This window comes from Centroberyx affinis, unplaced genomic scaffold (assembly GCF_046629955.1).
Source record: "Centroberyx affinis isolate AG114_WGS23_722 - 3 ecotype Tasmania unplaced genomic scaffold, CSIRO-AGI_Caff_v1 ptg001004l_1, whole genome shotgun sequence".
NCBI lineage: Eukaryota > Metazoa > Chordata > Actinopteri > Beryciformes > Berycidae > Centroberyx > Centroberyx affinis.
In genome coordinates, this window is record NW_027279568.1 from 447496 (window position 1) to 461526 (window position 14031).

Consider the following 14031-nt stretch of genomic DNA (forward strand, 5'->3'; position numbering starts at 1 on the left):
ATTTTGCTAAATCTAATTTTTTGTGCTGCTCTTATCGGTGCATTATGGGAGGAACAAATGTCAATAGCGATTTATCTGTGACATTCCATTATCTTGCTGCAGTATATTGCTGTTCCAATACATCGGCCAGGCCCCACTGTGTATCTGCAGGCTGACATTTAATGATGTATTACACTGGCTTCTTCGCTGACACCACTCTGGTGTTGACTCTGATGTGCTATATAATAACCCTGTTTTCCCCGTCCTCCTCCAACAGGGCTCTCCAGAAGAGGGCAGTGTAAGACAAAGTCAAACTCCCAGTAAGTCATCTCTCACTCTCTAGTTGGACCTGAGCTCATAAACTCACGAAGATACCATTGACTCATGACGATGTGATCATGGTTTCCATCCCTACATGAATCAGTTACGCAACATTAAACGTGATTATTCTCAGTCCACCAGCTGCTAGCCACTATATAGTACATTTGATTTGGATAAAGTAAGAATGTAATTTGATTGGTGGTGAGAAAGCACAAACTATAAACATTCAAGTCACATTCACACACACAGAAACCCCATCTTTATGGTCTAGGTATCATGAATCTTTGTCCTGCCAGCACATTAGACTGACATTCCCGACAAAATTTCACCCACACAATTCAAATGTCTGCTTGTCTTCGCGTGTGTGTGTGTGTGTGTGTGTGTGTGTGTGTGCGTGTGTGTGTGCATAAATCCCGTCAGGTCCTCGTTCGGTCTGCGCTGTCAGGATCACGCCTCTGACAACCATGAAAGGCTCTCCTGACCTGATTCCTGCCGCAGGTGACGCCTCCCCCCGCCTCATCTATCTTTCAACACCCACAACTGCGGGACACCTCATACGCACCGGGAAAGCTTAGAAGGATGCTTTTAAATGTCATTTGTTAACAATGCGCTGTCACTTTAACAACCTGTGTCAAGAAAGACGTCCAGAACAAGCTACAGCTGCTCTATTTCCAGCTCTGATGGTGTAATCATGGCAATTAGTGTTACGGGGCAGTAGAATATTAATTTGATGGCCTGGATTTGATGTTACAATTCTATTTCAGTCATTTGGGGCATGAGGTAGCAATGGCTTGGATTCCCATTAGCCCTGAAGCATGATGATTTCTAGAGTTCACTCTGAGAATAATGCTCTGCCTTTGAACAATGAGGAGCTGTGGCAGTGATATTTCAACTTCTCACCTGTTCAGAGTTGGACCCCAGCAGAGTGTGCAAAGGGAAAGGCGTCGTCACCCTGAGGGCCACCCTGGTCCACATAGACGATGAGGACTGCATCAGTGAAGAACCAAACGTCATCACAACACCAAGTAAGTCAGAGCGAATGGCACCGCCGTTTCGTACCAACGCTCCGCATGATGCAAAACTATTTAGAGGACGGCGATACTTGCATGGCCCTGTGAAAACGGACAAGTCATTGTAGAATCTGAGCGGAGGATGAGAATGTTGCTATATTTTAGCAAGCGTTTCATCATGTTCCTCCAGCTTAAAATTCTTAAGATACCTTTCAAGCTCCGCTGGAATGCAAAGCTCCGTGTGTTTTGATGTCAGAATTATGTAACTTGTCACGTTTCGAAGTGTATGCTCGGTTGCCCGGCACGCCGTGTCGTGATATGGCGATTGCTCATATTTTCATGAGTTTGTCAAAGAGGTCTTTTGTTGAGACCTGCCCACACTGCACTTTAGAGCTCAGGGCCTTGACTGTGGACTTGTTTGTTGCGTCCAGCACATTGGGACAGTACTGGAGGCTGGCCAAGGCTTTCGGGGAGATGCTTTAATTGTTGTAGGGCCTGAATATAAAGGCCATTGGAACAAACAGCCTTTGCAGCTCGCTGAATAGGCGCCTTGTTCTGATGACAAAGTTCGCAGATTGTGGGAGAATCTTTTTTTTTTTTTCCTTCCTGGGGATATTAGGATCTCTGTCCATGAAAACCACCAAGGAAAGCCTTCACACCCTGTGGAAGGAATTAGAGATTTATTTGATGAGCAATTAATTGCTTTGGTTTGCTGGTGTTGTGTTACAGGTTCATTGCCAAGCGATATGGAATACTGTACTTTATGGTTTTATTTTCAGTTGTTGTTAGTCTTGATGCACTGGCTGCCAAACTGAGAGAGTTCTGGACTCTTTTTAGGTGGTTGGACAAGCCAGATTAATGGAGACAGCTCAAAAGCGGGATTGGCCGAGGGAGGCAGCAACATCACAGCTGATTTACCTACCGTAAACAACACTCAGTGCCAGGTACGTTTACTTCTACTCTATTTAACACAAGATCTTTGTCAAGCTCCCCATTGTTTTACAATTATGAGAACTAAATAAAAGTTGTCTCTTCATTTTGGGGTCTTCCTTTGATTTCAGTGACATTTATAGCAAGATATATGTTTTGTTGTTGCTGGATGCAGAACGCAGTATTGTTTGTACAGTGTATTTTTTGTCACTCTCAGGCCAACTCACCTGAGAGCGTAAAGGAAAATCAGGTTCCAGCCTCCACTGACATTCAGAACCACATCACATTGTGCTCCAGCTCCGTCTATCCCTCCACCACCTCGGTCAATCCCACCATAGTGCTGCTGCAACACAACAGAGGTGAGGACACCAGTTTGTGAGCTGGGGATGATGGGTATATGGAGAAGCACTTATTTTTTATCATGTGAGGTTTGGATATGTCTGACTCTGCCTTCAAGGCTGTCATATGTTGATGTGACATATTATCAGCTGAGCTTCATGATGCTTTAAACTGCAACAGGTCAAACTGTGTCTTGTCTTCTTGTGCTCCAACAGCATTGTCTTGCTCTGTGTTACACTGAAGAAGAAAATCAATGCTTCCACACTTCGGCTTCTTTGCTTAGTCTCATTTCACTGTCCTGTCCTTGTCCACCTCTGTCTTTCTCCCACAACAGAGAAACTCAAGCATCTTTCTCATTTGGAAGGTATGCACTGAGGTTCTGGTGAAGCCTAACAGATATTTGCAATTTGTTTTTCCATTCTTCAGTCCCAGCCAACAGCAATCCCAGTTTCATTAAAGAGCAATCGTTTTTGTTTCTCGTCGTGTACCATCTGTCATACTCACCCTCCCACTGACTTGACAGTTGACACAGCAGGCTGAATGTGTTTGCCACCAGCCTCGTGAAGTGAATGACTCATGATTTATGCGTCACCATGTTAGAAATATTGAAAAAAGTAATTTCACTGAAGCAGAATCTACCATACTGTACAGAAACATAATGGATACCAGATTTATTTTGTACCCTACTTAAGTGCAGCATGGATTGGGTTTGCCACATAGGAGAATACAGTGGGTACCAGAAAGTTAAGAGAATCACAGAAAAGTATTTATAAAGTCAGTTTTAGTCTTCTTTTCTCTTCTTCTTACCTGACATCTGAATTGTCTTGATGCTGTAAACCACACACATCTGATGCAATTTGACCCATTTGACCCCCATTTGACTCACACACACTAATAGTTCTCATATGATATTATGTTACTTTGTTATTGATGTTGTAAAGTCATGTCTCCCCATTACGTTGGAAATGTACAAGTACAGTGCTGTTTATGGATTATGATATGGGTTGGGTGAATTGATTGCCTGCCACTCGTTGTATGCAGCCCATTTTATTTGTGCGTCTTGTTTAGTGCAATACTTCAGACTGGCACCTGATCCCTGAATGAACCTGTTCTAAATGTTATCTATAAAATATGTGCCATTACACAGCAAAAATGTCAGTGTTAATTTAACTGTGAGAATGTAAAAATCAACACTATGGGTATATTTCAACCCAAACCCATCAGAGTTAATTTTTTTAACAATTTAGATAGTTTTGAACAGCCATATCAGCTCTATAAGTGGACAAACCACTCTCCAAATACAAATACTTGCCACTGAAAAACCAACACTTATTAACACTGGAAATTTTGCTGCGTACCCTTCTGCTCCAGCATGGAGGTATGTTGATGCTTCCTTGTCTTGTTTTCCAGACCCAACTCCAGAGAGAGACAAAAGCCCTGAATCAGAGAGAGACTCCCCTGCAGCCCCAGTCAGCCAGGTCCCTGACATGGATGGAAAGAGGATGCGGCTGTCGCTGCACTCCCCCGTCCTGACTCCCCTCAACCAGCCCATTGTGCCTGTACGGGTGAGCAACAGCTACTGTCACACGAAGAGTTGATCTACACACGGCACATTTGATGGATGTTTCACGTGGCTGGCATCGTAAAAGATCATTTCAGCTTTGTTCATGGTGATTCTTGGGTGTTAGAGGAGTTTGTGGCCCACCTGGAGGAAGTATGGCTTGGTTCTTTAGTAGTTATATAGAAAAACAATTTAGCAGTCACTAATGCTAAACAAATTTGAAATGTGATGTTATTATTATACAAGTATCATTATCATTATTGTAACATAGTACATTGTTGATTTTAAGATGATTTGAGAATGAATGTATAAACATGTCACATTTTCCCATATGGCATTAATCAAATTTTTTTTTTTCTGTTATTCAAATGGCAATTATTTGACAATTTGACAATCACATGAACAAGCTGAAATGTTTCTTAATTTGTCTGTCACCCGCACTTACTTTTATCAATTAAACATGTCCACATCTTAATTTCAGAACACTGAAAAGTCCAAAGACTGGTATAAGAGTATGTTCAAACAGATACACAGAATACCTGGTAAGAGAGCTCATCATCATTTCCTCTCTGTGTTCTTTGTGAGTTTGATCAGATGTTTCCTGTATCTCTGTTGGTGTCAAAGCCCTGTCTGTGTTTCTCTACGTGTTTTGTATGTTTTGTCACTCTGTGTTCTGTCTCTCCATCACCGTGCTCAGAACCTATTGAGGAAAACCCTTACCGTCCCACCTACATTTTCCCTGAGAACTATGACAGTCAGATGAAAGCAAAAGGTATCCGATGGCAGTAACATCTCCCGTTGGCTTTACTAATCTGTAGCCATCCTGGGCCCTTTCAAATACTTTAGCTGTGCTTAATATGTCACACCTGCCCACCAGGCAAGTACAAACCCACATACCTCTGTCTGGCACTCCAGAGAAACAGAAGAAAACGTTCAAAGTATTTGAAAGGATTTGAACTAATCTTTTTCCCAGCTTTACTCTATACGATAGAACAGTCGTTTCCATAGGGTTGAAATACACTGCAAGGTTCATGCAGATTTCCTGAAGGAATTAAGGACAAAGTTGTTGTCCTGGGCACATTTTCAAGACCCAAGTTCGAGTTTAATGACCTGATTGGCCCTAATAAGGTCAAAATCTTGATTGAAGCAAAGTTAGCTCCAGTTAGGCTGTCCTGTACAAATTTAGAAAACTGGGCTGAAAAAAAAAACAGCATAGTTTCCTTTTTCACTCCTTTTTCTCAGAGTACATTGATACACGGATCTTGAAATGTTGAATTGGATGATGCAAGAAAGCTTGTAGTGTCTTTCTACATTTAGTTAACAAAACTTAACAGTTTGTTGATGGTCTTTCTCCTTTTGTTGCTAACCATCCAACATTAGAAGTCAGTTGATTCGTCGAATAGATGGGTATTAAGAAGTGCTTATTCTAACAGTGTTGTCGTCATAGAGCATGATTCAGCCACTGTTCCTGAACATTGTTTGCTCGTAGTTGTAGTGCAGTGTTTTAGCCACTAGAGGCCGCTGCAGTCTTATTGATTACAGTGACCAAGCAGGACAGGGAGGGCTTGTTTACTTGCACCATGCACATGGGTTACGGGGTTATTTGTGTTCATGTGCATTTCTCAGTCTCAGCCTGACATGATTACTTCATGTGCAGTTGCGACTGATATGATTCTGTTTATGCTGTATCACAGAAAATGTATAATTTATCCTAATTCATTCTAAATGTGGAGACTATTCCCAGTTTTCTCCATGGCCCATTACTTATTCAGAGCCTTGATGCTAATCGATGCTTGGGGATCTGTTTTTAGCTCAGTAATGCTTCCTGTAAAGTAGTTTGTGTTGACACTTGCTCAGACACACACTTTGATTGTGTTTAGTGAACTTGTAATGCTTGGACTAATGGAGGGTGTGAGGCAGTGGAAATAACATTAAAAAATAATGTTTTCAATGTCCTTGGAATATTTATTCTGAATTATAACACTGTAATGTTCTGTATGTGTTACTTTCCAAGTAATAAGCATACTTAAGAAAGATTTTAAATGCCTTGTGATTCTTTTCTGCCTCTCTTTCAGATGACGGTCCCTCCCCCTTTGGCTATTTGGATGATGGTGAGTCTGGGAATTAGGCAAATTCACATTGACTCCAAGTTTACTTTAAAAAAGAAAATTAAAAACAGTATATGATCCATCATCTGTGTTTACTGCAAATCATCCAGGTTAACATTCAGCATGCAGGGGCATGTCATCACAACTAAACTGCTAAGATTTTAGTTGATGCATTAATGCAGCTGAGCTTCATCCTGTTGATATTTATGTGTCTGTTTTCAGTAAAAGGACTCCCTCGTTCAAAAAGTGCTGCTGAGGTCGATTCAAGAGGTCGGTCAATGCCGGTGCCAACACGCTCCTCTTCCCTCAAACCCTCTGCCAAAAGGTCAGCCTCCTCCATTTGCTCCAACCCCAATCCTTGTGGGATATACAATATTCATTTTTAACAAAATGTTTATTTGTATGTATATATCTCCTTTGACAGAAATGGAAGAACTATATACAACTCAGCAAACTTAACTTAAAAGCAGTAAGTCATGGCATTTGTAGGTGCATCTGCATAAAGTGGAGTAATAATAATAAAAAAACAAACAAACAAACTAATAATGACAAACAAATAGATGCATAATCATTAGATAGATAAAACCAAATAAATTAACAGATACATAGATAATAAATAAGTAAATAAATAAATATGAAGGTATAGATATCGATTAGGTATAGATTACCAATGTTTTATCACATTGGTAATCCAAAATAGGAAATTACAGGGGACCATGGAGAGAGGAAAACATCTGCTTTCATATGAAGTTTTGCTGTTATTTTCTCCATTACACACTTTCTCCTCCCATTAATGTGAGGTGGGTTTAAGCCAAGACGGGTCTGTCATCTTCTTCCCCACCAATAAAAGGACATGGACTAGATAAACCTTGTTCCTGGCCATAATACAATCCTCCCATGATATAATACTGTGGTTATGCATGACTGTAACATTGGACAGTGAGTATGAGTGAACATGGCTGTACACAGCAGAGCAGAAAACCAACTCCTTGTCCCTGACTTTGTGAATGGGAAGTTGTTTTGTCCGTGACCTCCAGTTCCCCTCCGGTTTTCACGAGCTGCGACTAGACACCACCCTCGCCCCTCCACACAGATGTCAGCACTGACAAAGGAAAATCCGCTCTCAAAGACATGTGGAGAAATGAATGATAGAGTGATGAAGGAGGACAGGTGATGGAGGATAAACTGTTGCTCGCTAGAGCTGCAGATGACACGTCCAGGACTGGCTCTCCTCCCTCCCGCGGCGGTTATGTATGAGGGGCGGCATTCCTGAACGCTTTTTAATCTGTTTTTGGAAAATACCACTCGATCATTGTGAAAAAGGAACTTCAGAAATATTCAGTAGAGAGTTGTGCTTTCGTGCCAGTAAGCATTTTGTCAGAATAGGTGTTACATTTCCTTTTCTCTCACATTGGAATGAAACTCTTCTCCTCTTGTTGTCTAATTTTTATACTTTAACCATGTGTCAGTCAGCTAATTGTGCATTAAGCCTCATTATTTGTCAATAGCTTTTGTGTTATGCAATCTAAAGGCATAGCTTCCTCTTTTCCAGTACTATAACTTTAGGACTATATCAGACTATTAGATAGATTAGTCTTTTGTGTCATAGCTCCTCTGAAGTGTAATATGGCATTAGCTGTCTATTAAGGTATTCTCCCAGGAAACGCTGCACTCTGTTTTTTGTCACCGGGTTCAATCTTGTTTACCTGATTCAATTACCGATTTGGCTCGGACTGTGAATTGGATTTTCTGTTACATCATCATAAGAGAAAGAGCATAAGAATATGGAGGAGCTCCAAATAATGAGGAGGACGTCATCTTTAAAAAAAAAAAAACTTGGCCTAAGACGGTTGCCATGGAGACTACTTGATAAGGATTGGCTCTCTTCCACCCCCCCCCCCCAACTCCCCCCCCCCCCCCCCCCCACCCCCATCCCGCCTCTTTGACAGGAACGAGTGGGAGCCCCCGGATAAAAAGGTAGACACCAGGAAGTACCGCGCCGAGCCCAAGAGCATCTTTGAATACGAGCCAGGGAAATCGTCGGTGCTGAAGCTGGAGAGAACGGTAATGCTTTCTAAGCCCTCCACCCCCCCACCCCCCCACCCCCGCTGCCACCGCCGCGCCTGTGTTTTGCCTGTGTGTACAGCGTCTCTCTCTGTGCATGTCGCGTAAGCTGTCCCACCCCCTCCTCCCCCCACCCCCCCACCCCTTCCTAAGCTCTTTGGGTGGCAGCTTCAACTAATATCTCCAAAGACGACGTAAGTGCAGCCTGAATCGCCATGTGCACAACATTCCTGAAGGGTGTCCTGTTGCGGTGACAGATGATCCTGCTGGGCAGCATGGGTGGGTGGGGGTGGGGGGGGGGGGTATCACTTACAAGGATAGCCATTGTCTTCCTGTGTTCAACTTAAGGTTATTGGGCTGAATCGGCTCGGTGCGAGAGGATCACGGCGCGCGCACACACACACACACACACACAAAAGATGGATACTGTGTGAGGAAGTGCAATACTCTCTAGCCTACTTTCTCACTGTAGCTCCTGCAGATTGTGCTGAATCAAACGGTGCGGCATTATTCAGTGTCCTTGAGCGCTGTCTTTTTGAGGATGAGCTTTGTCACACGGATAATTGGCAAACGTCTGCCCGGATCTACAGTGCAGTTCCTGAATGTATTTCCCAAAGGAGGGCACATCAATTTTGCATTTAGATTTCTCTCACGTCTTCAATCTTTTATATTTCCAGATTACGTAATAGGAGACGTGGGATGTTCAGTATTGGGATTACGTAGTTAGTCGATTATGTAATTATTGTTTGTCTGATGCTCAATTACACCAAGCTGGTAGAGGTTGTTAGCGATTTTGGCTCGATCCCAGTGGCAGCAACTACAGTGAATAGAGAGAGAGCCTGCTCTAGTTCATCCTGAGTACTATTGTAAAATGCTGGACTCTTGTTTTTTAATTACAAGCCCAATTGTTATGGGTCAGTTATTATGTGATGCTATGGCTGGTCATTTTCTCTCTTTCTTTCATCTAGTTCATTCTCTCTGCACTGTGGGGCTAAGGATTATATTTGTCCTTAAAGACCTTCCAAAAAATATATCTTACAATTCATTACATTACACCCCAACAAATTTCTGACTTTGCATATTCTGTTTGTGTTGTCATCGGTATGTGTTTGTTGATTAGAATTAGAATAAAATGAAAACCCCAAAATATATGGTTCACATTAGAAAATACAGCACATTTTTCAGTGAATTGGCTTGTGTAATTTACGAGTCATAAAGACTTCCCTAGGCATCTTTTTTTCAGTGGGAACACTTACTGCTGATAATTTATGATGTTGGGAACATTGGTTGTATCAGGAATGTCTCATAGGCTCATTAACTTGGTTTGTATATTCTGTGCTGTCTGAAATGTCTTCTCTCTGTCTTTCTCCTCCTCTCCTTGTTGCCATGCCCCTAGACTCAGGATGTAAGTCCAGAAGATGTAGATTTAGAGAATGAGCCTTGGTATAAATTCTTTTCAGAGATGGAGTTTGGGAAAGCGGTAAGTTTTCGCTGTCTTTAAAGTGACAGTGTATTGAATTATATTGCATGTGATAACATCCATGTTTAAATAATGCCTAAACAAACCGTGTCTGTCTGTAAGGACTACCCCAATTTCTACTCCCACTTGTACCTGTAACGCTATATTGAATAATTTGACTTGATCTTCCACATAAAAAGAAGTTATGTGATGGCATGCAAAGAGGGGAAACTTTGCACCCTCTTTAACTAGATTTACTGCTGTCTGTCCTCTCAACTTGGCCTAAAGAGGCAAACTACTGATCCACTTTTATACATCCCCAGCTTTTCTTCATAATCTCTCTATTTCCTTTAATTTTCCACTCTATTTCAGGATGTATAGTAGCAATCCAACATTTTTTCAACACCCTTGATATTGTTCTCATTGCTCATCATCACATCATACCATGTGAAAGGATTTTGTCCTCAAGAATGTCCAAAAAACTAGACTGAGATCTATTTTTTGTCAATTTGTTTACAGTAGCTATAGCCTTTATCCCCTTGTGATTAAGATAATTTATATTTAATACACTGATTATTGATTGGGAGGTTTAATTACACACCCAGATGATCCCAGATGAATGGGCGTCCTATTGGATATGATACAGGAATCATTAAAGTGTCACGCGGCTGTTGTCAGCTTATCAGGCAATAGACGATCTTTGCATTTTTTCCCTTACAACAGGATGCTTCCAATCCTGGCAGCATCGCTGTTCTTCCATGTCATTAACTCAACACCCATGAGGAACGGGGGTTTTTTTTCACATTGATGTGCAGCCTGCCAATGAGAATACATATCATAGGCCAGAGGACTGAACAAGGTGATTCATCCAGAAGTCACTCTTCACTTGGAGGGTCTGCAGTCCACACGCGCATTAGGCTCCATGATAATCCCAGGCCCTTGAAATAATAATTGCTGCCTGTCTGTCTATCTGGTATATTTACCAAGAGATCCAAAGGGGTGAGGGCATGTTGTCACAGATGAAGCAGTTGAAGTTAGATATACGGTATCCTGACAAATCCGCGCCTCGGGCCTTAGTTGGCACCAGACGAGTACGGGACCGGCTGCCCGCAAACAGATGTTCGGTCTCCTCGCTCCCTGTCAGTCAGGGCCACGCCACACCCTGGATCATATGAGGCGGCACCGCTGACTACCACATGAGATCATGTCCTAGCATCAGCTAAACGCAGGGGCGGAGTCTCTGGTTCCGCCGATAGGCATGTCTGAGTCAAACCCCTGCCGCTCCAGGTTACTGTATATGAGGAGGAGGGTTAGCGGCGCTGGAGGCAGCCGGCTCTGCGGGGGAGTCTGTCTCAGGGGCGCTTGGACGCTTGCCAGATGAGCTCGGTTAGATGACGGGCTCCTGTTTAATGTCAAAGTCACTTCTAAAGCCGCACCTGGTATGTGTAGTATTTGACCTTAAGGCTCAGCCAGACACACTGGCTCATTGGTGTTTGATTGACATATCAGCTCTCAGTCGGAGTTACTAGAGGAGATACGGCTGGAAGCCTCCGAAGATCCCAGTGCTTGTGGGTAAAATGAAGAGCTGGCTCTTAATGGCTTTGGTCAGATGGCCCCCTTTCTGATAAATGACCATCAAACTACTGTAGAGGCTTAAGGGTTTCTACTTCACATTATTCAGAGTTCCTCTGATCCATTTGACAGTGAGCAGGCTATATAGGAGCCATAAAGCTGATTCACACTAGCCATTATGTTCTGGATAGATGCAATCTAGATCCACATAAGAAAGCATGTCCTGTGGTTTCACACTACAAATTAGACAGTTGTCAACCTACTTTATAAAATTACAATATTACAATGAGAAGGCATGTATAAATAAGTAATAAGTTGAACTCTGCTGCGTGACTGCTGTATGTCACTATTTTTTCTTTATCCTGCACTGTCATAGCAATATCACAAATCATCAGCACCAGTCCAGTATTAGCCACCTCCATTCAACTCCATTCACAACTGAATACTGGTATAATCACAATGACGGTCCTGTTGATTAATATTAACAAGTCACAGGTTCAAGGGGGATCTGACAACGCACAGTGACAGTTAAGTTCAAGCGTAGGTCCGCCTACATACATGTACATGGCTAGCTGGAGCTGGAATTCCACACATAACTACGGTTGAGAAGAGCATTTCGGCCTCCTACATCCGACAGAGCGACTCCATCTGTCTCACATATGCTGACGAGGGGGCCGCTGCCACACTGTCTCAGCCCTGAGTCACATGGATCCTCCCCCCACGACCTTACATATTCTAAAGGAGGCAACCCGTAAGCCCGCCAGCTCATTGTGCTTTCATATTTAACCTCTGTTATACACTTAACCTTTACCTTTAAGCATTTAGCGTAGACGAGCTGAGGGGCTACGGCTATAACGGGCCCTTCACACTGGGGGAGCTGTTTGTTTTCATGAGAACATATCAACACAAATAAGGTGTTGGAAAGAATGGGATTCATGTTACCATGATCTAGTCATGATCGCTATTTTGAATGTGAAAGCGGCACACAGGAACCCAACCTCTGAGTTACTGGGGACACCTGTTTGGAAACACGCACATGAAATTGTGCGGCAAACGTTGTCATCAGCGTTCCACTGACTCATCGAGGGAAAAGAACCCACAGTGCTTTAATTCATTTCCTTATACAGCTTTAGGCATTTTACACTATTACTATTACGAAATTGTAGTCAGCAACCAATTTCCGGTCCTGTATGTGTCTGTATTTGATAAGTAAAACAAGTCAAACTTCTCTTATTTTTATCATTTCTCTGGTATCTATCTTCTATTCACCACCTCATGTATTAATCATTTATCTCATGAGCTGTATTGAAAGTTATGTAACTATCTCAGAGAAATGTTACGTTTTTTGAGTGATATCAGTTTAGGATCATTTTGAAAACAAACTGATTTAACCTTTTGTTTACACAGTGCATCACATAAACTGACACTACTGAGGCATCTTGTAAATAACCAGATTAAGATTCCATTCCCTCACTTCAGATAAGCCTTCCATGCTTGTTTCCTGTTTACTTTCCATCAATGCTATGTGTGTGTGTGTGTGTGTGTAAGCACAATTACCCACGGGTATCAGGGGACACGATCTTACCCCCCCCCGTTGAGAGGGAGTTCAGAGTTGAGGTGTGTGTGTGGTGGTGGGGGGGGGGGGGGGTACAAGAAGAAGAAGAGTCGCAGATTATTCAGTGGCACTGGCATGTTCTCAAAGGCTGAAGGGACATGGAACATTTGGCTTTATAAATAGATCAGACTATAGACCTGCCAGGCTGAAATTCTGTTCTTATAAAGATAGGCATTCATTTTGAAAGGTTATTAATGATCCTCCTGCCCTGGCAACTAACTGGAAAGGCATGTTGTGGGAAACGAGCCGTGGAGAATGCTCCTTGTCTGGTCATCGCTTTGGAAACAGGGGTGGGAAGCGGAGGAAGTGGATGTGGTATTAGCGGTAGGGCCAGGCTGGCTAGGACGGGGATTGTGCAATCGTATTTGCAAACAACACTTGTGCTCTTATTCATAGCCCTCGTGTCACGTCTGTTATTTTTACCTGCTGTGACGCCCGTATAGAGAAAAGCAACAGAAACAGTGGGCTAAAATTAGCCGGCTCTAAACCATTCAAAATGCTAGCGGGTGCTACCCCAGCGAATGGCTACCCCTGTGTTTTGGGGGGTTAGTAACTGCCCCGAAATATCAGCTGCATTTCCTACAAGCATTCATTCACTCACCTTGGGCTTATTTTTCTCTCTGCTTTCATGTTTTTTGCTCTTTGTCTGTCTTTATAATGTGTTTTTGTCATGTTCAAGTATTTCTATTCTACTGTTTATTGTTTATATTTTACTTTGTCAGTAAACATTTGTGTCTCTATGTGACCCTGTGTATGTGTGTGTGTGAGATAGAGTGTCTGAGCGTGTGTGTGTGTGTGTGTGTGTGTGTGTGTGTGTGTGTGTGTGTGTGTGTGTGTGTAATTTGGCCTGCTTGCACCACCAGCTGGTTAATTGTCCCCCGGTCTGGTCCAGTGGTAATGAGAGTGACTCAATACCAGACAAAAGAGATGGCTTCACCGGGAGACAGCAGCCCATTGGCTGAGCCTGTGACAGCCCCCTCCCCGCATGGGCGCCCCCCTGACCGATGCACGCCCACCCCCCCACCCCCTCCCTCCCCTCCACCCTCTTCCCCTGCCGCTTGTTTTCTCCCAAC

At 42.9% G+C, this 14031-nt stretch overlaps 1 protein-coding gene across 1 annotated transcript in view; it reads left to right on the forward strand.

The window, feature by feature from the left end:
* Positions 1-731: 731 nt before the first annotated feature.
* The window catches only part of LOC139646848 (sorbin and SH3 domain-containing protein 1), a 30835-nt gene continuing 17535 nt past the window's right edge, over positions 732-14031 (forward strand). Inside the window, exons 1-12 of the mRNA XM_071522613.1 lie at positions 732-798; positions 1209-1325; positions 2148-2254; positions 2458-2599; positions 2914-2943; positions 3990-4144; positions 4622-4682; positions 4838-4912; positions 6216-6251; positions 6471-6573; positions 8198-8312; positions 9709-9792. Coding sequence (XP_071378714.1) covers positions 765-798; positions 1209-1325; positions 2148-2254; positions 2458-2599; positions 2914-2943; positions 3990-4144; positions 4622-4682; positions 4838-4912; positions 6216-6251; positions 6471-6573; positions 8198-8312; positions 9709-9792 — 1059 coding nt within the window. The 5' untranslated portion in view covers positions 732-764. The remainder of the gene's footprint in view (positions 799-1208; positions 1326-2147; positions 2255-2457; positions 2600-2913; positions 2944-3989; positions 4145-4621; positions 4683-4837; positions 4913-6215; positions 6252-6470; positions 6574-8197; positions 8313-9708; positions 9793-14031) is intronic.